The 24,714-nt window shown below is 38.0% G+C and overlaps 1 protein-coding gene across 4 annotated transcripts in view; it reads right to left on the bottom strand.

The window, feature by feature from the left end:
- TLE1 (TLE family member 1, transcriptional corepressor) overlaps positions 1–24,714 on the bottom strand; it is a 79,356-nt gene that overhangs the window by 28,273 nt on the left and 26,369 nt on the right. For all 4 annotated transcript variants that reach the window (XM_039729762.1, XM_039729766.1, XM_039729765.1 and 1 more), the window contains 3 exons: positions 9,771–9,975; positions 9,010–9,026; positions 958–1,074 (listed from right to left, as the gene is read on the bottom strand). In XM_039729762.1, coding sequence (XP_039585696.1) covers positions 958–1,074; positions 9,010–9,026; positions 9,771–9,975 — 339 coding nt within the window. The remainder of the gene's footprint in view (positions 1–957; positions 1,075–9,009; positions 9,027–9,770; positions 9,976–24,714) is intronic.

The following is a 24,714-nucleotide window of genomic DNA, read 5'->3' as shown; positions in this document are numbered from 1 at the left end:
TATTATTAGAAAGTGGTGGAAATACAACTTATAAAACCATTAACAGCATTAAAATAGCTAATAGCTGCTCAAAGATATTATCCAAGTGGAGAGAAATAAAAATTACCCTACCAAATACTGAGAAAATAAAATGGCACCTAATTTTCTCTTGGGTTTCAGTAAGCAAGAACTAATTAGTGATCTGAATCACATAAACCAGACAATTTGCCACATTATTGCTGTATCAAAGTACAGTATGTTCTAATAGATTTGAATTTTGCTTTTCGGTACTCTCTCACACAGGTCCTAGTCTCTTAGGCCTGTTTAAGTACCATCCTGTGTTTTGGCTGAGCATTCAGACTCAAAGTCAAAAGCCTATGTGAACCTTCTGATGTTCACATACATTGATGCACTGAAGCACCTCTTTAAAACCAAGGAACAAGCAAGCTAGTTAAAAATGCAGAACACAAAACTCTGAACTCTCAATATTTCAATTTGCTTTCTGCCAAAATTGCCTTATCAGCCAGAAATAAAATTCAGTAAGTTGGTACAGCTTGATAGCATATGCAATTTGTAATGGTAATTATAACTCAGCATGGTAATAGCTACTTATCATTAAAATTTACCTCTTATCATTAAAATTTACCTAACTCCTCTCAATAACAAAATCCTCTATTTCAAACAAACCTGCAGTTTCTAGAGGAGTCCAGAAAAATGTCACTCAACCTCTAAAAAAATGCCCCAGAGCACACTGAATCCCAAACAGCTACTCCTGTTGAGGACTATTCCTTCACAATATCCCAAACTACTGAGGCACTACTCTTCCCAGAATTTGAATTTTGTGCCTCTCTCGCACATATATTCATGTACTATTTCAGCTATAGGAAAATTGCCTTGGTCTTCACAGCTTTTTCATTCCTCATACAAGCACAGTATGTGCAAATAAATTAATCATTTCCTTGACACAGATTTGCTTACATAGTGGCTGGAATCCTTATCATCCACCTTTCTCTTTTTGATGTCATTGGCATATTCAGGGCCATTCCTGCGTTTATCTGTGCTTCGTAGACTGTCGGGAACCAACAGAGAATTACTCTGTAAAGACAAAAAACAAGGTCAATAAAAAATTTCTTTTAGGATTCCTCCATATATTCCTAACAACTCAAATTGATATGATAGCTCTTTTAGAAATATGATACATACTTAGTCTTTTAATTCAATTTAGTTCTAAACAAAGTCCTCCAGGCAAACATGTACAGTTTCACACATTCTAAGAAGCTTGGATTTTCATGGCTTATCAAAAGTTTAGTTCACTTGTCAGTCACCATCTATTTGACTAATTAATTTAACTGAATTTATTGTTTAGGAGAAGAAGCAGGCTTGCAGTTTATGCATGAGCAAGTAACAACGATTTTATTATTTTTTAATGTTAAGATTACATATAAGAAATTGACTACACAATCTGATTGATCAGTCACCTTTAGAACATCATAAAGAGATGAGGCTTTGGTATGTACACCTGCAGGTATGGACAGATAAACAGCAGCATGCCTTTAATGCCTAAAATAACAAGTATGTGCTGAATACGGTTATATTGTCAGCTGGTGTAAACTCCAATTGGATTCCTTCAACAAATGTATTGCAAACAAAGATCAAATATTTTTACTTCCAGCATAACATTCACTACTAGTGTGAAATTAAGGCTAAAGTGTTGCTTAATCAGACTTGATCTGAAAAAGTGAGGCCAACACAGGCACACAAAAGACAAAAGCAAAGACTAATCTTTTCCTCAAACTACACGGACTGCTTTCATTCATGCTAAGTTATGCTAAGTACAAACTGTTGACCCAAAGAGCATTTTAGACATTTTTCAGTCACATGACAATTTGATATGCCTGTGATTCCCGATTCCCATCTCCATCTCAGTTCCAACTAAAGCATTAAAATGTGTTACAATGAGTTCTTTTAAGTGCAGGATTAGCATATGCAAGAGGGCAATTTGTTCACTGATGTGTTAATGCTGTGAACAATACTGAATGGGTTGAGAAAAAAATCTCCTTTCACAAAGACCTGGTAAGCCTAGATCCTAAAAGCCAAGTACATGCTTAGACAAATAAATATAGTCTCACATAAATATATAAGTAAACACGCGTTTACATCCATACATGTATCTTTCTCAAGAGAGAAGTCTAATACCAACAGGAACTTCAGTGTAAGCCCTCAAAGGACATATTTAGATCTACGCAAGAGACAGAGATATTTACTTGTAATATATCATAAACTTATACACTCAAATCGCCAGTGAACTGTGCACTGAATTGTTTCCCTTTCAAAACCTGAAGACATCAAGATAGTTTTGCTCAGACACAAATGTTTAGCCCCTAGGAGAAGGACAAGGAAACAGGGTACATAAGGCAATCTGAATCCTCTTTTTCCTAATTCAGAAGCTGCATTTTAAAGCCAACTCTAAGCTCTTTTATTCATGACTATTCAAGCTAAACAAATGCCAAAGGGCTTACATAAAGCATATAGGAGGGTCTATTGAAATTCAGCATAAAGAAGCTCAAAATAATGTCTTTACCGAAATGTTTTGTGGCTAAAAGGTGGGCTTGTTGGATCATTGAACTAATTGCCTTGACAAATACATTTGGAATTTAACCCCTTATCCCCTCCCAGATGCACACAAATTCAGGGATTCACTACTCTGAAAACCATTAAAATTAATTTTCAACATTTTAATGTTAAATCCATCATGCTTGTAGCAGTAGAAACATGTTAAGAAGCAGTAGAAACACCTTAAGAAGCAAGATGTCAATTAAAACTTGACCAGAGGTGTCTTCCTCTTAAGGAAGAAAGTCTTTTGTTTGAGATACTTTCCTTAATAAAAATAACTAGGTATCTATTTTTCTATTCAAGAATTTAGATTAAAACAATTAAAGTAAATGCAGTAAAGAGAATAAAGCCAGCTCCTCACTTTAATTTCCAAAAACAAAAAAGTGAATAGCAGAAAGGTGGCAAAGCAGTAACATCTGAAAAAAAAAAATTTAGCAAACCTGCTATTTGGAGTTACAGCTTGCAAAATTTGACAACCTATAGGCATAACTACAATAGCTAATTTTTTTTTTCTTTTTAAATTTAGTCTACCTAGACAATGCTGGCAGTATTTCATGTGTTTGTTTTGTAGAATTTCAAAACTATGAAATATAACATAGGAAATCCCAGCTCCCACTGTGTCCTAAACACCAAACAAAGATTATTAGATTTGTTTTTTCTCTAAAAGACTGATGGTTTCTCACACAAACATGTAATTATATCGTAAGCTTATTCTGCAAAACATATCCCCTGTGGTCATATTTACACCACTTTTCTATAACTTACCACATTAATTTAAACCACTGTTCTCTGTGATCAGAGCATCCATGCTAGGAAGCTGTTGTAGAGAAGCTTCCCAACAGCTACATCAGAAATTGCAAGTAGGATTGTGCTGTTTCTATGGCAAAATCTATGAGTAAACTCAAACATTAAAAAGTTCCTGCTTTGTTTCCCACAGAAGTTCAAGAAAGTTCTAACAACTGTGACTAAAACCAGATAAAGAAAAAACAGCTTGCTACTATAAGCTAATACCATAATTCAAACTACCAAATATTTAAGATTTCATTTAACTATGTAAAAACATGAATATTTTAAAATCGTGCAAATAGGAAATCCAGAACACTGAAGAACAAATAAACGAAAATACAAGAACTGGTAAAGAGATAATCATATAAGTCTTGGGCTATTAATATCTTTCACCCTTGTAATGTTAAGGTTCAGAGAACATTGAGAACAGCATACTAAAAGCCACTTTTCCGCATTTTAGCTCTGGTAGACTTTGTACTTGCTATATGTCCACTATCAAACAGGACCATCCAGAATCAGCAGCAACAGCTTGACAACATTAAAGTTTCCTTATCTTCTCCTTAGGAGAGTAATCTGGTTAGTTCCCCTAACTAGGTCTACTAACAACTGATTTATTTTCAAAAGTGGGACAAGAATTTTTAATTTAGCTGTAATTTTTAAAAATAACTCTACAGAAGTTTTCAGATGGGATAGATCTTCAATAATGATTCAGCTTATGTAAAAAGGGCAAAAACATATATACATATATATATACAGGCACAGTTTATATCCTAAAGAGAAATGCACAGCCCCAATTTTTATTTTGTCTTAATTTCAACAGATTAGATACATGACTGAGGATAGTCCTTTCATACTTAAGAGTTCAGTTTATTAAGGATTACCAATGCAACATTTACAAATCATGAAGCTCAGATCAGAGGAAGTGGTCAAAATCAGTTTCATGTGTTTTCCTGTCAGAACTACCAGACTGCATAAATGCTGTACAATAGGCAACTCGTGATCCTAAAGCAACTCTGCTGCCAGCAAAAGTTGAATACTGAAACCACCAGAAGGCAAATGTGAAACAAAAACCTAGTCCTGATGCACAGAAAGAATGTAGGTTCCCCACTAGGAATATAATGTGCATTATTCAAATGCACCTCTTTGACTGCCACACTGCTCCCCACAGGAACCACTTCCAAACCTCAACTATGTGTGCCAGAGGTGCAGGCTGAGAGTAGCTCATTTATCCCATTATCCCACTTATAATACAGCGTAGATGTTTCATACAGAATATACATACAGAACTGACAACTGACTTTATGCTGATCATTGCATCAATTAAATAACAGTATTTACATTACATCTGTGCACATGGTTCAACTGCACCTGGTCCCAATTAAGATGTTCTCTGGTGCTGGGTTCCTTAGTCCTCTCACTCCCCTTTTCCCCAAAGATGTGCATACACATAGGCTTGCTCTGTGCTTGGCCATTCCCTGACTTGCTGTACATCCATGCCAAGGACAGCCACCAGCCATCACAGCCAGTTACCACAGCTAACAACTTGGGCTTGCCTGCTGTGCTCAGCGTATCATGAAAATAACTAAAAGGAAGACAAAACAGACAAACAGCACATCATCTAATTATTACTACTCTACACAGAAGTAGAGCCTCTGTGTCTATTTTAATTAGCCCTCTGCCCTGCCACTGCACCACACACAAGTGCTATCTACACATATGCACAAATCTGACAGGAACAGGTGCTGTTCCTCCTTCCTGAGTAGGAAAATAACTCTAACAACAACAAAACATTAGTTGCTCTTTGTTAGGACTCACTGACAGAAATAGAGTAGATGCTGGAAGATGGACTTTAATATCCCCCAGATAGGCAAAAGAAGATTGCACTCAAAGCTATTCCACTCCAGAATCATTAACTTCAATTTGCTCAATATGCTTATTGCAAATACGCATGCAAAAACCAAAAACCCAAAAGCTGACTTATGAAATCAGTAGGTTTTGTGTCAAATTACTCCTGATGGAAAGATGCTTGAACCTTTTATTCAAGCACCATTTTAATTTATATTGATTTTACAATCAGAAGATATTAACAAGGAATAAGTTGATTTCAGTATTTTTGAGCTACTGTTTTTCAAAATCAAAATATCCATAAAAATTTTTACCAGACCACCTCAGCCCCATTGCCTTTTGTCATCAACCTTATGCTGCCTTCTATCAGCTACAACTCAGAGCTCTTACATATGAGCAACCTCTGGAGCCATTCTTCTTTCAAGTCCAAGAAACATACTCGTGGTATGCTGATCAGTACCCTAAACTTACATATAACAACTTTTATGAATTTCTTCCCCCCATTAAAAGAATTAAAACACAAAACAAAACCAGTTCGCACATAAAGTATCTTCAAAAAAGTATCACTTTTGTTCATGCCCACCTTCTCCAAGACTGGGATGTAAAGAATAGGATAGAGAGCTCAGGGCACAGAATATTTTTCTACTGTAGGAAAAGAGCATTCCCTTTACAAAACAATAGCAATATTTACACTTTACAATGAAGGCAAAAAAATGTCTGGGAAAATTTATGAGTACTTATTAGGCCTTAGAAAATAAGCTCAGTATTTTTCATTAGGACAAAAGACAAATACCAACTAATGTAAATCCTAAAGCACATAATGAAGTAGGATTGCACTGTCTGAAAATTCTTACTGTTACAACATAGTGCATCAAAACATTTGCACTTCTGGGCTGTCCAAACAGGATACTAGAACAGTGGGAAGACAAGTGATAAATTAACACCCACAATGAGTTTGAAAACTGCTGCAAGCATTTTCCTAAAGAAAAAAATGTGGACGTCTAAGTTCTTTTATATTGATATCTCTCAAAGCTTTCAGTTTCAGTTGCAGAAGTCCTTTGCCTGGCTTCTCTACCTGCAGCCAGAATTTCCCACATTAGTAGGGATGCCTGCATTTGCACAATAACACGACCCAATCTGGGATGGTAAAGAGATAAATCTGCCAAAACCCACCAGCCATTACCCAAGTAGGCACGCAATTTACATCTGACAACATGGTTTTAGCACTCTTGTAGGTATCATACTATTACTAACTTATATGCATTTACCAAAAAACTTTTCTTCATTTTACTTTTTGGAACTTGAGCTAATATATAAAAGAAAAATTTAGCCCTTGCTATTTAGATATAACAGAAGTAGTTAAACTGGTCAAAATAAAAAATAATTAAACCATGTCTGTATATTAATTTATAAATACAAGAATTTCACTAATTTTGGTGCATTTCTACACATACAATACATAAAAGCTCGTTACTACTTATCTAAGGAGACTTTTAAAAAAATAAATCCACATCTAATTTAAAAATGAATATGCTCCAATCTGTCACAGCACGCTTTAACCCAAAGTCATATCACAAAACCTCAATTTAATACCCCATAGACAGGTGCTAAATTTTAACTTTTCAAACTGACATTTTGAGCTGTTAGCTTCCACTGATAGTGCTTGAAGGTCATGCTAGACATATTTGATGGAAATCATACTGTAGAACTGCACAGTAATACCAAACATCATGGTGAATTTAGGTAACTTACAAACAGCCTAGGGTTGGTGTCTTGGATGATGAAAGCATGCCTGTCAGGATTTTTAGCAGCACCATTACTTGTAAAATGTTATTCTGAAAATCAAACTGATTTTATCTTCATGACCCAGATGTTATAAAGTAATTTCAACCACACATAACAACCAAACAGACCTGCTGCTATCCCTTGTGTACTTGGGACCCATTTCCTGTTACCCTTAAAAATGTATTTTACATTAAGAGAAAATTCCATTAAAAATACAAAAGAATGAGAGAAGTTTGAAGAGCCCATAATTCCCGGCTGATCATTTTAGCCACAGAGCTGAACTTAACTATCTCTTGAGTTATTCTTTCATTGAAGGTGTCCTTTACTGTTAAGATTTTGATGTAACAATGTATTTAAGCAATTTTAAGTCCAAGTTCACCTGTATTCAGCTATTAAAGTTTAAGTTAGCTATGCAATATTATCCTGCACTGAGACCAAAAGGAAATTAGAATGACCATAATGTAGTATCCAAAACTCAATATATCTATATGGCAAAATTCCTTTATGATATAAAGCCTCAGATTATTTAAAAGTTAATTACTGTTAAAACCAGCATAAAAACAGTCTGCTTCAGGTAATAAGCAAGCAATCATCAGTTACATATGGATACAGAAGCAACTGCAGCAACAATTTTACATAGTTTAAGTAAAATTTACATCTATAGTAAACTAAACAAGTGATCCTGCAACTCTCCCACAACCCAAAAGTGACGTTTAATTTTTCATAGTTTTCCTTCTATAGGCAAGAACTATTCTCAGCTAAAAGATTAATTCAGAGTCCAAATTTCACAATGCTAAGCACTTGATTTTAAATTCAAACCCTCAACAAAAATTACTTAAAATTAAAATTAGTTTAACCAAATTACATGATGGAAAGGGCAGGGAAAGCTGGGACCAACCAGGGCAAGGACAGGAAACATAATAATCAAATCAAAACACAAAGCCATCACTAGCTAGGGATTCCTGCAATCAACTAACAGAACTCAAAGAAGTATGTCCCACACAGAGCAAAAAGCCCTTAATAAGTCAGAGACTTCATAAAAAGCCAGCTTAAAATTATTTCTGCAGATACACTGTCATCAATAACATTAAGCAAGCTGAGATGAATGCTTCTTGCTTAGTAATCTAAAAATAAAAAAATGCTGCAAAAGATATGCAGATACTTTCCAGTAAATAACTGTCAAGCAAGTCTCGTATGTATATTAAAGAAGCAGCAATAAAAGTCAGAAGTTTAGTACTGTACAGCTATTTGTCAAATAACTTTTCCTAGTTCTTGTCTTTTGTAATTGAGAAAAGGAACAAAATAGAGCCCAAATTAATCTGTGCCACAAACACACGCAATCAGCTTTGTTACTTGAATTAAGTTGCACATGACCATCTATAACAGATTAATATAGCAATATCACTCAAAACAAAACAGCATGAAAAGCAGCATGTAGTTCTTCAGAGAACTTTTCAGACAAGGCCAATTCTATTACAGCTTATGTCTACAGGGAAAAAAGCATCGCTGTAGGAGTTACACGTGAAGCACAAATTAAGTAGTAATGACATTAGTATGGCTTAAACAGATGCAGCTAAAAAAAGCCTCCTAGGGCCAAACACTATCATGACACATTTAAAATTCTCGCATTTAAATTCATCACCTGTTATCCAACTCTAATTCCTGAAAATCCTAGAAACTAAAAATCTTAACTCTGGACTAAAAATGCAGTATTTCAAACATCCTTTTTGATTTGCAGTTTCGTTCCCCTTTTCTGCCTTCAACAAGCAAACTAAAGTTCAAGTTTACCTAAAAGCATTCTGTTCAGAAACAAGACTCCTCCATACAGTCCATCAAACAGATGATCTCATGTTCTGCATAAACCAAGACATATCTTAACAGAAAACACATATGCCTTGTATCATGAAAATAACTAAAAGGAAGACAAAACAGACAAACAGCACATCATCTAATTATTACATTATTGGAAATGGAAACATTAGCAGGAATGTTGGTACTTACTGTGCCTGGCTCTCTGTCTGCTCCCGCAGTAACCAAGAAATGGACAGACATGCCCGTTCAGACACAGAGGCAAGAACAGAAATAAAAAAGGGGGGAAAAAATTAGAACACAAGCCACAAACAGTTTTAAAATGGCTTTTATTTATATAAGTCATTGCACATTCCTAATACAGTGATTTCCTGAAAATTACAGTATTTTGTAAACATGATTTACAGTTTAACCATACACAAAGCCTAGTTTTATTTCAAGACAGAATAAATTATTTTCTTTTCAAAAATTAGTCAAGTGCAATTTTGCCCAATATTTAACTGAGTACTAGAATTTAAGATTATGAAACTAAAGTAACAGATGCAATTATCGAAATATTTTGTTTGAACACATTCACTTCAAAATTTAGCTTCTTGTTCCCCCTACCTTCCCACCCGCCCATTTAACAACATTACTTTCTCTGAAAAAAATCACCATTATGCAGTTTAACAATTTTCCACAATATGGTGCAGGCCACTGCTATTACAACTAAGCATATACCAGGATGTCAAAAGGCCCTGCAAAGCACAGAGCAGGTGACACCTAGTGATCCCCTTTAAAATACTGAAAAATTCCAAGCTGAATTTTTCTTCAGTGGTTTATATGCAGACATTTTAAAGTTTGACAACAGTTTTTTTTTTGTTCTATATAACTTGAATTCTTTAGAGATGCATATAATTTGCAGCAATGCACAAATTTGACAATGTCCTAATCAGGCCTGCCATGCCTCTCACCTCTGTGGTGGTCTGCATCGTGATGCTTCTTGTCATCTTTTATTGCCAAGTGAGACTGCCCACCCAAAGCACTGGAGAGGGCAAGAAGGCCAGCACTGCTTCCAAGTGGAGGGATTCCTGGAGGCTGAAGTCCTGATGGATGAGGTGTTAGAGGCACTGGAGGTCCATGGCCATGGGAGAGATGCTGAGCCTGCAACTGCTGCTGCTGTTCCCAGCAGTATCATCATCCCCAGAAGAGCAATGCACAGCACATAGTTTGGGAAGGATAAGACAGAAGTTTGGTTAATTATTGAGAATCTATAGTGCATTTTGACATTAATTTGTCTCCTCTTAATCTAGTCCCTCCCCTTTAATCCACCACACTATATACACGTATTGTATCATGCTGTCTGGACAACTCTGCTCACATCCCAGAAAAGGTGCATTTTGACATTAATTTGTCTCCTCTTAATCTAGTCCCTCCCCTTTAACCCACCACACTATATACACTGTATTGTATCATGCTGTCTGAGGACAACTCTGCTCACATCCCAGAAAAGCTAGCTGGATACTTATTTTTCATCCTGATGCATAAGTTCAGCAATTATAGGTTGTTTTGGGCAGCTACTGCCCGCCACAGCATCTCTGGCAACAAAGAACAGCAGCAGAAGAATCAAACACCTTTCTGCTTCTAGAGAAAGCCATATCACCACTCTGAAAAAAAAAAAGTTCCAGCAGCAAGACTGATTTAAGCTCACATCCCTCTCTTCCCCCAGTTTGGAAGCAGCAAGTACCTTTCTATCCTGAATATTAAAGAATGTAAAAGATATGATGAATTTCATATTTAGTAAAATTTAATTTGCATTTTATTCTAGCCAAGGTTTTTAAGGGAAAGATGGGAAATTATTCATGACTTAACACTTTAGGAGCCAGCTTTGAGCTGAAAATCCAGCTATTTTAGATAGCATAGAATTCTCAACAAGAAACATGGTATCAATGAATACCTGCACCTGTTTTAAAAGGAGCTTGCAAAATCAAAATCATAATGAGTCGACATACAACCCTGTAACCAATCTGCTAAAATAATCTTTAAGCAATTTTAGAAACAGTTTTTTCATTACAATGTCTTCCCCCTAGTTTAAATATTAAGGTATTTTCTAGTTAAAGCTTCCATGTTTTTATTAATGTTTACCAAGTTCAGCTATCCATTTAATTTGCCTAAAATGCTTAGCACAGTTTTTTTTTGTTTTGTTTTAGTTTTGGGGTTTTTTTGGGTGATTTTGGGTTTTTTTTTTGTTTTGTTTTAGTTTTGGAGTTTTTTTGGGTGTTTTTGGTTTTTTTTTTGTTGTTGTTTAGGGGGTTTGTTTGTTTTTTTGGGTTTTTGTTGTTTGTTTGGTTTTGGTTGGGTTTTTTTTGTTTGTTTTTTTTAAGAAAATGAAGCTTCAAAAGCACCTTTATCTTAGTCATAGCTCCCATAAACTGCTGCAGGTTAACAGATATTCTGCCTGCTTCCTTGTGTCTAGGCATGTGAATAGAAGACAGAACAATCCTCTCCAACTTGGCCACTTTCCATTATCCCTGTGCTCCAGACAGATACCAGGAAAAAGCTAGAGTGCCATCCAATTCATGGGATCGAAAAGCAGACAGACATATGTCTGAATAGGATGAACTCAAGTTTGATGAGGTGAATGCTAGTGGTCCTGTAATAGCATGTAACATTTTTACAGTACTGCTGGCAGCTACTGAAATCATACCTGGACTGCAGCTTACAATATTTCATGCATCGCACCAAAAAAACCCAACTCAAAATAATGCAGAAATATTTAATCTGTTTCTTTAGGTGTGAAGTCTTTTCAAGACATCCTGTCAACAATACCCGAATAACATCTACCGGCATATGAATGAATTTATTTATTACTGTTTATATGTATTACTACTGAACTCCTACACTTTTACTTCTCATAACCTCATCCCAAGACATGCCTTGAGCTGTTTATAAAATTATGTAGACACAGGAGCTGACATTCAAGAACTCTGCACTGCACTTGCAAATTTTCAGTTTTCTGCTGTCCCAACTGTCATGCACCAATCATTTACTTATTTTAAATTACAAGACAATCTTTAAGTTTACCACAATCTATTCAGTCAATTCTATGAAGTCACATGTTTACCAAATCTTTCTCACACCACGTATCAGGAATTTATTTTTGAATGCTGCATAAAAAGCCATGCTAGTCTACACTTCAAAACATACATCTGATCATCACGCTTTCCAGTATGTTTAGAAAACAAGGTAAAAGAGAACTTGTTATTTTTCTAATTTAATGTGTTTACAAAAGGCAACATTTTGAAGGAAGTACTAGGAATCATTTTGATTTTAAAGTAGTTAACATAGTAGACCACTTTCTACAATGTCAACCAGTTTTTGGTAGCAAAGCTTCACTTAACAGTAAGGAGTACTGTAACGTCTGACAGGTTTGCAGAGGTTTGGCTTGAGTGTTTTGCTTGTTTTGGAATCCCACCTCTAAAGAACAATACGACATCCCTCTTCACACAGACTTGAACAAGACTTCAGTAGTTTCCAGCACATTTCCTCAAAATGTGATAACTGATATTTTGGCAGCCTCTCTTCAGAGATAGCAGTTTAGTCACCTATTTCCTCATTGACCCCTTCAGCCAGGTTAGTTATCTGCACTCTAGCTCTGAGGCAACTTCAATCAGCAGTACTGTGCAGCATTATTGGCATCAGTTGTACTTGTCCCCAGCTGCACTATCACCCCACATTACCTAGTTTTGTGTGCAACTGCCTAAGAATAAAAAGTGATTTTTTCTTTCCAAACTCGTTTCATGGAGAAAAGCCTCCTCCCTTCTCCAACAATAAGCTCAAACTAGCTTATTTTGTAGAGTGACCACGGGAAGGTTGAAACAGGGAACAGGAGTTAAATTGTTTCCATTCCTGTCCTACCATTTGGGAAGGGTATGAAGACAACACTTATTCATCTGTCTCCTGCTTGGTTTAATTAGCAAACAAGTTAACCCACTTGATTTCAGGAAGCACAGGTTAAAGTTTTAAGAAATGTCAGGGGCACCTTACCTGCCATTTCCCTGGCTCTGGTTTGTAGCCTACATACCACACATTATGAAAGTCTGAGAAATGAGGAACAGGTTAATGCTCTGTAATAGGTTCTGAAGCTGGGAGTGGAAGGGTTGTGTCCTGTGCTCACTGGTGGTATTGCACACAGAGAGCGGGGAGCAATGGGAAAGGTGTGCTGTGAGAGCCACAAGTGCATTGCAAAGCTGCTCTGAACACTTTTGTAGCTTTGTACATGGTTACTTACAGGCATGGTACACAAAGATCTGTAAATATGGCACTACATGAAACTGACTTAAAATGAAATCCTGATCACAGTCTTTTAAGCCACCAAAGTCATGTCATGATTTCATGTTTATTATCTGATGTTCATTGCTGTTCAGGGTTTTAATATAGTCATTTATTGCTTATGTGTTATTTATTCATAACAGGTTGGAAGTTCTCCCTAAGAGATGAGGGATCATCCACGAAGATGATCCTTTCCAGAAGTTAATATTATTTTTATTTAAAAAACTTTAATTTTTAAAAGCATATTGCTTTATCTTTGTAGAAGGGATAAAAGGAATATGTGCTGCACACAAAAGAAGAAAATGAAGACCAGGGAGAGGGATAACAGCAACGTTCACCAGATGCATTTAGTAACTAAACATTTGCCATAGTAGATCCTACAAACAATTATATTATGCATATAATCACTTTCCCATCACTTCAAAGACACTAATGCCTGCTCTGTAACCTTTTAAGAGCTTAGCAGCAGTGAGATATAAAACGGAGTAGGCTGGCAGCAGTATCATGGTCTACTAGGCATGTTCATTAGCAGTTAATTAAAAACTAGACATCTGCCATAAGAAATGTGCTCAAAAAAGGATGAGTAACAGGTCTGTCTTAGTACCAATTATTATCATTACTTGCAGAGCAAAGGCTGTGTCCACTTTCAGAGCAAAGTGGGAAGGTAGAGAAGAGTGCAATGATGCATACTTAAGTGACTGCACTTAAGATAATTAGCCCCAGCAGTGATTTGAAAAATATCTGTAGTTCACCCACCATTTTGTTGCAAACCCAGAAGCTCTTCATATTTGCAAAGGGAGAAAAAGAATTACAAACTCATATTACTGTACTGTTTAGATGCAGGTTTTATTGCCTCAAATTTTATATTTCCCAGTGTCTCCATAACTAAATTGTAAAGACCCAAAACGTGGCATATAAAAAACAGCATTACTGTCTCTGAGCAAGCACCTCCTAACAATTTTAAAGGTAGTACAGCTTTTTATCTCCCACATTTTAGGCAAAACCCAGCTATGAAGAGATCTGTAATTAAGACTTAAAATGTGGAATTACTTTTTCAATCTCTGACAGACTTCCAGAGACAGAGTGAAACAGTGTCTTTGTGAAACAGAGCTCCTATAAGTAAACAGTGATAGGTCTCCCCTGGGCTCCTTGCTCATAAAGACGGAGAACAAGCTCTTTTATAATCCCACCCCTCACCTTAAAGCAGTTCTGGTGAGGTCTCAAACACCTGATTTTACTTTGACACCTTTTTAACTTAACTATACAGTTTTTAATCCTTATCATTAAGCACTTAGAGCATTCTTCTGTTTTTAAACAGATGCATGGTGTACTCTTCTGTGTCTCTTGAAAAGCACTGAATTAAAAATTCAGATGTGGTTGTAAATGAACAGTGGAAAAAAGGTTATGCTTTGTCCCAGACTACAAAAGCTGTCTTCTCTTGTGCTTTCCTAAATAAACACTTGAAAAATAAACACAGAATTTTTTTCTCCAAAATCTTATCAGCACTAGCATCAGTATTACTATCAACAGTTGCCTCCAAGTTCCAGAGAGGTGTTCTGAAAAAATATCTGGAAAACACAAGTCATTTAAAGACATAATATAAACATATGTAAAAAACTGTAAACATAATGTAAACAAATGTAAAGGATGCTATTTCATGCCAACTTTTACAAAACAGAAGAAATGTGATTTTGTTCAACTCAAGCAGACAGAAAGACATGAGAGAAAAACACATATTACTGTGTTCAATCTCATTATCATATCCACTTCCTTTCCAAAGGAACATCTTCCAGTCTTTTATTTCCTTCCTTGAATTTCTTAAGGAAATGAGAGCCTGCATCAAATATCTGCAGCCAACACACACAAGAGGGATGTTGTCCGAGCACATACAGGTAGTTATCAAGGAATAACCTTTTCCCTCACTGCTTAAAAGTATTCTTAAAACCTGTATTGCAAACATAACCTTTTAAAAAAAGGAAGTAACTCAAGACTATGCTCCTTTCACATCCCATTTTTTTCCCCCATCCTAAAAAAACCAAAAGCCCTGTATGTACAATGCACAGTACCAGCAGCCAAATTTGGCAGGAGGAAACTCAATAGACACTCTACACCATTAATTAATACTTACATTTAAATTTCTGTAAGTACTTTCCAAAGAGTATTTCAGCTATAGGGAAGAACATATTTCAGGACAACAATCACTTGGAAGAACATATTTACATTCTTCTACAAAAGTGACTATATGCATGGACATGGAAAGAGTAAAAGATCCCATCTACTTAAGGCTTCTGGCATGTCTTTGATATGGCCCCTCACAAAATTCTTGCCATTTAAAGAAACAGTGCACTGAGGGATGGATTATTACATGGATGAGGAACTGGATGGATGACTGCATCTGAAGAGTCAACGAAACTTAACCCAAAGAGTCAATGCCTTCACACCTCTGTGGAAACAGTAATGAGCAGTTTCCCTCAGGAGTGCTAAATGTGACCAACACTACTCAACACCTTCAACAATAACACAGGAAATGGGACTGAAAAAACTGTGCCTTCTGCAAGTTTGCAGGTGACACCAAGCTGTGCAGTGCAATTGATTCACTTAAGGAAAGGGGTGACATCGAGATGGCTTTGACAGGCCCAAGAAGTGGGACCATCTTATGAGGTTCTCAAGAGGTTCCACAAGGCCAAATGCCATGTCTGGCACCTGAGCTGTCTAGGCACAACTCCTAGACTGGGGGGCTGAAGGGCTTGGGAATGACCCTGCTGAAAAGGACTGGCGGGCTAGAAGAAAAATCATTGGATGGATTACTGCATCTGCAGCCTGGAAAGACAACTGTATCCTGGCTGCACCAAAAGAATTTGGCCAGCAGGTCAAAGGAAGTGGTTCTGTTCCTCTTCCCTCTACATCATGAGATGCTTACTGGAGTACCATGCCATGCTCTGGGTTCTATAGTGCAAGAAAGACATTAACCTGCTACAGCAGGTTCAAAGAAGGCCCACAAAAATTATCTGAGAGGGCTGGAACACATTTCTTAAGAAAAAAAAAAAGTTGGGGTTGTTCAGCCTGAAGGCTCCAGGAACACCTTACTGTAATCTTTATATACAAAGTGGGTCTGTAAGAAGATGGAAGGAGACTTTTTACCAGCGTCTGTAGCCACAGAACAAGAGGCTGTGGTTTTACACTGAAAGGTGGTAAGTTTACATTGTACACAATGACAAAACTTTTATGTTGTAGGCAGTGAGACGCTGGATGCTCCACCCCTGGAAGCGCTCAAAGTCAAGTTTGGACGGAATTCTGAGCAACCTATCTCATGGAAGGTGGTTTTTTTCCCCATGGCAGAGGGTTTTGGTTTGATCTTTGAACATTTCTTCCAACCAAACTGTTCCATCATAGGAAAACAGATTCATTTATGAAATACCAAATATGCACCACTTACTGCTACATCTCCCAGTTTTGCTTTGGCAGCAGCTGTCATGTTTCCTTCTTGATGCTTCTACATGTTTATGTACATATTTTTCCTTGATAATATCACCACACAAAGTGTGCTAATAGTCCCCACAAGACACTTCCTTCTGACCTATTTCAGCCCTAATCTTCTGTACCACTGCAGCAATTTACAAAGTTAAGGTCTGAGTTTGCTTTCTTTTGCTGACTGTACGCAACTGTGAAGAGTGGCTGATACACCAGACAGCTGAGATAACATTCACAGATAACTCAACAGGCTGGAAAAATGGACTCACAGGAATCACATGATGTTCAACAAGGGCAAGTGCAATATCTTACACGAGGAGGAACAACACCATAAACTCATGTATGTTGGGATCCACACAGCTAGAAAGCAGCTTTGCAGAAAAGGTCCTTCCATACCAAACTGTGCATGAGCCAGCATCAATGTTCCCTTGTGGGAAACCAGGTGAATAGCATCTTGGGCTGCATTAGACAAAGTATTGCAGCAGGTCTGGGGAGGGGATCCTTCTCTACTTATCACTGCAGGAACTACAGCTGGATTACTATGTCCTGTTCTGGGCTTCTCCTTACAAGAGACATGAACAAAAGAGAGCATCCAACAATATGTATAGAGATGGCTAAATAGTCCCAGCTCTCTCAACCCCTCCTCATATGACACAGTCTAGTCCCTTACCTTTATAGTCCACCACCATATGGCCCAATGAAAGACAAGAGGCAATGGGTGCACACTAACACATAGAAGCTCTTCTTAAACATCAGAACACACTCATTTTTGACCAAGCCCTTGCACAGGCTACCCAGGGAGCTTTGGAGTTTCCATCTTTGAACATACTCAAAAGCTGTATGGATATGGTCCTGCATAAGTGGCCCTACATGGTCCTGTTTGAGCAGGTGCAAGTAGATCAGATTGTCTCCAGTGGTCTCTTCCAACCTTACCAATTTTATGATGTGCAGACTGCAGAATCACAGAACACCTGAGGCTCCAAGGGACCACAAAGGGACATCTGGTCCAACCTCCCTACTTAAGCCAGGTCATCTCAGAGCATGTGGCACAGGATTGTGTCCACATAGTTCTTGAATATCTCCAATGAGGGAGACTCCAAAACCTCTCTGGGCAACCTGCTCCAGCACTAGGTCACCCACAAAGTAAGGAAGTTCTTCCTCATACTCAAATGGAACTTCCTCTGCATCTGTTTGTGACAGTGGCCTCTTATCCTATTGCTCAGCACCACTGAGCAGAGCTTGGATCCATCCACTGGCACCCTCCCTTCAGACACTGATAAACAACGATGAGGACATCATTGTCATCTCAGTCATCTCTTCTCAAGGCTGAACAGGCCCAAGTGTGTAAGCCTTTCTTCATAAGGGAGATGGTCCAGTTCCTTAATCAAGTTTGTAGCCCTCTGCTAATGACAGGCCTACCACTAGACCACGTGCAAATTCTCACTACTTACTGTTGTCTCCCTGTTTAAACAAGTTTTAGAAAAGTGAGTCAGATACTACTATAATTTCTTAATTTTCTAACTACTTCCTATGAAATATTTTTATTTTGGTCAATTTAGTTTCCTTCCTTCCTCATCTTCTAAACCCTTTATTCTGACAGGAAGAAAGCCACACTCTATAACAGTAAACAAACTCTAAAGTGCCCACCACTGCATGTTCAGCTAATGAGCCAAGAATGTGGGTTTGTCAAGTTGTTTGAAAACTATCCTTATGTGTGCAAGCCACAGTGCCTAATGTGGAAAGAGAATGTCCCTTCAGAAACAAAGAATAGTGTCTTCAGCAAGTCTTCCATCTATAAACCACATGAAATGTCATTGTACTACAGCAATTTAAGTCCCTAAAAGGACATTGGCAAAAACTATTCAAAGCTGTATATTTCACACATACAGAATTTGTGTGGCAGTGGCATGATTATTTAAAGGCCCAACTGTCTCATGGGTAAAATCCTGTTCCTTTTTCATGCTTTATTAAAGGACATGTATATGGTAGTGTCTTGGGTTCTTCATACTGATTTTTCACTCCCCAAAAAAAGCAAATGAAATCCCGCAACTTCACTGGGAAGAGAATTTATGTCAGAAAGCAAATATACAGGTCAGAAAGAAGATGTGAGTTAACTAAAGTCTGTTAAATTTCTGAACAGTTTTTCCATTTCCTGTTTTTGCTTGTTCAGACAACGCAAACCACACTAATAAGTACCAATTGCACAACAACATTTTTAAACAGTAAAGGTTTGCATAAATTGCCTCTCGTAAAACAGAAAACTGATGCTATACTAGGATAAAGGCATCTTGCCACACACATTCCCCAAACAGTTCTTTTTTCACAAATTAATTTCAGCTCTAAGGTAACTGAAATAAGACAGAGAAGCTGTACTTCACTGCTCCACTGTAAGTACAGTAAGCTCTTGTGCCACTTTAACTATTAAGATAAAAAAATAAGACACAGAAGGTCCAGCAACATGCTCAAAGTAATCCATGAACATACCTAAAAACAACAAAGCCTAACTGGAAGCCTGTACCCCAAGGTTCAAAATGACCCCACTATTGTTTAACTTGCTTATCAGTGACTCGGACAAAGGAAAGACACCTCCTCAGCAGGTCACTGACGACCTGTCACAGAGCTGGAGCAGTGGCCATACTCCAGAGAGCAGCCTTTCAGGAGGGCCTCAAAAGGGTGGAGAGATGAGCAGAGAGGAACATGCTAAAATTCAACAAAGGCAAATGCAGAGTTCTGCACTGGGGAGGAAGAACCCCAAGTGCCAGCACAGGCTGGGGCTGACCTGCTGGAAAGCAGCTCTGAGGAGAAGGACCTGGGGTTCCTGGTGGACAGCAAGCTCTCCATGAGCCAGCAGTGTGTCCTGGTGCCCAAGAAGGCCAATGGTGTCCTGGGGTGCATTAGGAACAGCATTGCCAGCAGGACAAGGGAAGTGATCCAGCCCCTCTACTCAGCGCTAGTGAAGCCTTCACCTGGTGAAGTTATTAAGGTGATTAGGGAAATGGAACACCCCTTGTATGAGGAAAGGCTGAGAGAGCTGGACCTGTTTGGCCTCAAGAAGAGATGACAGACGGGTGCTCAACAGTGTCTGTCAGTATCGGATGGGAGGGTGTCAGAGGATGGAGCCAGGCTCTGCTCAGGGGTGCTGAGCAACAGGAAAGAGGCAATGGGCACGAAGTGACGCACATAAAACTCCACTTGAACACAAGGAAGAACTTTACTGTGCAGGTGACCGAGCACTGGCACAGGCTGCCAAGAAAGGCTTTGGAGTCTCCCTCAAGGGAGATATTCAAGAACCATCTGGACACAGTACCGTGCCATGTGCTCTGAGATGACCTGGCTTGAGTAGAGAGGTTGGACCAGATATCCCTCTGTGGTCCCTTCCAACCTTACCCATTCATTGATTCTGATTCTTTACTTATGTATGCATTCTGAAATATTTTCTACTTTCATGAGAAATTTTGAATGTTTTCAACACAGAGAAAGAAAAATTCTTCAACACCAGAAAGGCTTGGGCTGCTTTAATTACAAGACCAGTACCAGTACATAGACAGTATTTTTGCTGAATCACAGGATCACACTCTTAAATTTTAATACTGTAGTTAGTTTTACAGTTTCAGAACTAATAAACAGGTCTTCAATGCTTCCCAATGTAATTCAAAAAGCATTTAAAAATTAATATTCAAGGGTAATTTATTAATCATGGATTAGTTTCCACATTACCACTACATATTGCAAGGAAGAAAGGATTCTTTCCCTTAGTATAAATCTGAGCAGCAACTCTTATCTTCTCTGGGCTTTCCTGTCTTACTGTAAACAGCTAGGTTTCACTGCTCTTCATCTTGGCATCTTTGAGGCTAGACTAGGGCAAGCCTAGGCACCAGAATTAGAAAGTTAAGAGATAATACACTTCAGGTCACTTTTGTAAACAGTAAATGACAGATTGGGTGGCCCCACCCAAATGATTCGCCACCACACCCAGTAAATAAGTCCATCAACTGTTTTGCTCCTCAAGTGACCAGCAACTAACTATTTAACACATTTTTAGCCATAATTCTTAAATGGCAGGATTTCCTATTATCATACAGGGAGTAATCATATAGCACTGCCAGCAGGACTGGCATTTTCACTGGAGAAGGTCTGCAGCAGCAGTGTCTCTAGCTGTGGAGCCTCTGTGGATCATCCCACCGCATGCAGGCAGAGTCCTGCATCAAGGATGCAGGGCATTGCCAGCAGATGGAATTCTTCCAGTTCAGTGACATCTTCTCCCCAAGGTGCATTTACACTCTCCTACCACAGTTGCACCCACACAAAGGCTTTTGCAGACAGAAAAGGGTTTTCTTCCTTCCCCTGTGCTTTTAGGCAATGCAAGTCAATGTAAAACTCTGTAGGCTGTACCACGTGCAGACCCACTGAAGCACGAGGGGAGCACCACAAAAAGCAGCCCACAAACTAAAGAATCCCTTTTGCTTGTCTAACCTTTTATGTATGTACAAACACACCATATTTTATATGACATATAGACAATATTTTACATCTTAATATATTGCTAGCATATCATTACATACAACTTTTGCTATATATTACATGTACTGTTCTGTGTATGTGACATATATATTGAACGCTTATACTTCTATGTAAAAATGTAGCTCTTTGGTGTGTTTGTACATACAAAAAATGTGCATTCTAGGGCTCATGTAAGAACAATTTCTGCCTCAAACACTTCATAGCAAAAAAAAAAAACCCAAAAAACTAAATAGAACTGAATCAGAAGACCACGTTTTTAAGGGTCCTTGTATTAATTATGTTATTCACCTTGTTTTTAACTTAGATAAAATCTTGTTGTTGGTTCTTTTCCTTTCTTAGGCTAAAGTCTGAAGAAAATAGGGATAAACATCAAAGCTGAAGGCAACCAGGAGAACAGGACTGCCATAATGGAAGAGCCAGACAAGCATTTGTAAAAAACAGTTGTCACAGGACAGGAAGGGTAGAGTCACAGTCACCACAGAAAAAATGATCCTTGCTTGGGAAAACATGTCTCCACCAAAGACTTCCCAGACTCTAAAAGAAAGTAACAAATTCAGAACCACAGTCTAAAAGTGGCAGAAGCTGACCTTCAAATCTCCTGGTCCAGACAAGACAAAGGCTGGTTTTCTGAAACTATTCATGTTCCTCTATCACTGTCAGTGTAAGTCAGCTCAAGAACAAAGCTTTTCTTTAATTTTAGACAAGTACGTGTTGCCTTCTCTGAAGGCTCCGATGCAAGCCTGAAGTCTCTAGAATGAAGCTGTCAGCACACACTGCTTCTGCTCTGCAGAAACTGCCAGCACATTTCATTTCTGCGGCAATCATAAATTCCTGCTATTACTCACCTTCTAACCTCAAATCTAGTATTTGCCTTTTTAGCTACTGTTAGCATACCACCACCATCCAACAACACTTCAAAAGCATGCTCCTACTGCACAGTTGCCAAAAACAACTAGTTCAAGCATGCACCAATTTGGAAATGACTTACAGATATTACTCTAGAGGGTTTTAGTACTGACGTATGATTATCTTAAAAAGTATTTATTTTCCTTCCAGGCTCTTTTAGTCTCCAGAAGTTTAACTCTTGCTGAACATGACAGACATTATTAAGTAGCAAGGTTTTTTGTAAATTAAAATCCAGAAATTAAATAGAGGATTTGAAGTTATACTCACTATCCTTTTGTCTCAGCTACTACTAACTACAAAAGCATTTCAGAGACACCAACAAATGAAAAATATGACAGTCATAAAAAAAGCAGCACACCAATCTTTATTTGGTATTCTAAGCCAGGACCAGAGGCTTGTATGTTTTCTCTACATTCCATAACAACTTCAACACATCAAACAATTACTTCTGAACATGCATTTAAGCACTTTTTCTAATTATTGCTTTTAGTTCCTCACTACTGTTGCTTGTAAGTACTCAATCTGAAAAGCCAGTTAGCCAGCACCTTTATAAATAGTACGAGATACTGTTTCAGGCAGTTGTGTATGAATTTCAGGCAATTAACTGTTATACAAGATGGTGATCTTGGCAGTTCAGCAAATACTCTGAAAAATTCAAAAATAATGCAGTTACTAGATACCAGAAATTCTGCAATTGAAACAATTGAAACGTCTTTGTCATGCCTTTACTACTTCCTGAAGTTATCTTAACTGCCTACGCTAGCCTCTCTCTATTCAAGAGTAAGGAAAGCAAGCTTCTTGTCCAGTCCTCCCACACAGACCCTATCCCAAGTCTGTCTTGCTCTTCTTTCATGAAAAACACAGCAAGCAGGTTGCTGTTTTCTTGTACAATTCTAATGTTTAATATTTACAGTACTTGTGTCCTCCCATTCTTCTCCATCTGCATCTTCTCTGCACCTTCCTACTCTCAAGTGACCCCATTGTTGACACTGGCACCTAGTTAGAAGCATATTTTGCCTGTGCAGTCCACATCACTCCCATCCATGCAGTGGCAATTAGTTCACCTCAGTTTATCAGCGTTTCCCTTCTCAAAATCTCTATTTTGAGTTCTTTGCACCACTTTTACTGCAAAGTAGGCCAGCCTGCAGCTCTACATCATTCAACATACTAACTCCCAACAACTTTCTCTACTCCTACTCACATTGGGATGGGACAGCTTGATGAACATAACCATCCTTCATCCTTACTCAACTAACTTCTTTACATTTCATTTCTCCTCATACACAGTCCATATACAGTTTTCTTTTGTCTGCACCAACCAATTCAGCTCTCCCACTCAACTCCTTCCTCCTCCCAACATACAATATTTCCAACTACTTTCCAGACAAGTACTGAAGGTTACATCACATTTTATCTCAGCCTACTGACTCTTTATCTACTCCAATTCCCCTACATGTCTCACTATGAAAGCAAAGCAGACATTTGTAAGAGAGAAAAATTATGTACATCTCTTTGTCTTCTTTTACCTAAAAGCGTCATTTTTATGACTATTATCCACTTTAACACTATGTTCAAAGCAGGTAAGCTATTCTCCTTATACACTTGAATCAAGAGTTAAATCACTTTCTAGAGGAAGCAATACATCCCTCTAGGATTAAATAACTTATCCTGTACTAATTACATATATGAATACATACACGTACTGCTCCAACCACATTCTGCAAATTCTTGCTTTCAACTGCACTACTCCAGCACTTGTATCCAACTTCAGTCCCTTCTATTTCACAAAAAACATTCTTTCTAAACAAGTGTAAACTGAATCATTTGGAAGCAAGTACACAAAATGAATCAATCAATTCTTTAATATCAAATCCTTCTATCTAACCCTTCTCGAAACCACATGTTCCAATCAGACTTTCTTTTTTTCACCATTACCACACATACATTTTACCACTAAACTTACTTCACTTCTGCTGAAAAACAGACCAGTTTTGCAAGTGTACACACTATCTCCCCAACACCCACTCAATAAAAAGGAATCTAGCAAGAGGTACCAACTCACATGTTCTCATAAGAATCTGCCTTCTCTCTGCATCCACATTTGCAGCTGCATATCTTCAGGTTTTCGCACTAGCTAACAATATTTTTATTCAACGGTCATCATACTTTCACTCCTTTCCTGAAAGCTCTTACGCTTCACAAATTTGCACTGTATACTTGGTCTCACCATTGACTTGTAGTTTGGATACCAGATCTTGATGAGAGCCACCTGAAGTTCTTTTGTTTTTCTTTTTGGGCAAGATCCAAGGTGAAGCTTTTTCCATCCAAGCCACATGAAGCCTTGCAAGACAAGGGAGGTCTGGCCTGCAACTCAATTCCATTTGACTTTTGGATGCGGTGTTGCCCTCTCCAGAATGACTGAGAATACCTTCTTCTGCAGAAAATTGTCTTGTTTGGACACTACCTTCCTTGTTTAGATACTACGTTCCTCTGTATCACTGCTCCAAGATTCTTCATTTCCCATCAGCCCACAGAGAGTGGGTGTGTGGAGGTGAGGTGTCAAGAGGAAACCAAATTAATTAATGCCATTCTTTCATATTTTATACACCTTCTCCCAGATTTTCTCTTTTGAGTAGGTCAAGCTACTAATACCTATCAATACCACTCCATATTTTTCCTCCAAGCTTA

The sequence above is a fragment of the Passer montanus genome, unplaced genomic scaffold (genome assembly GCF_014805655.1).
Source record: "Passer montanus isolate IOZ18808 unplaced genomic scaffold, ASM1480565v1 scaffold7, whole genome shotgun sequence".
Classification (NCBI taxonomy): Eukaryota; Metazoa; Chordata; class Aves; order Passeriformes; family Passeridae; genus Passer; species Passer montanus.
This window is presented reverse-complemented; position numbering and strand designations above follow the sequence as displayed.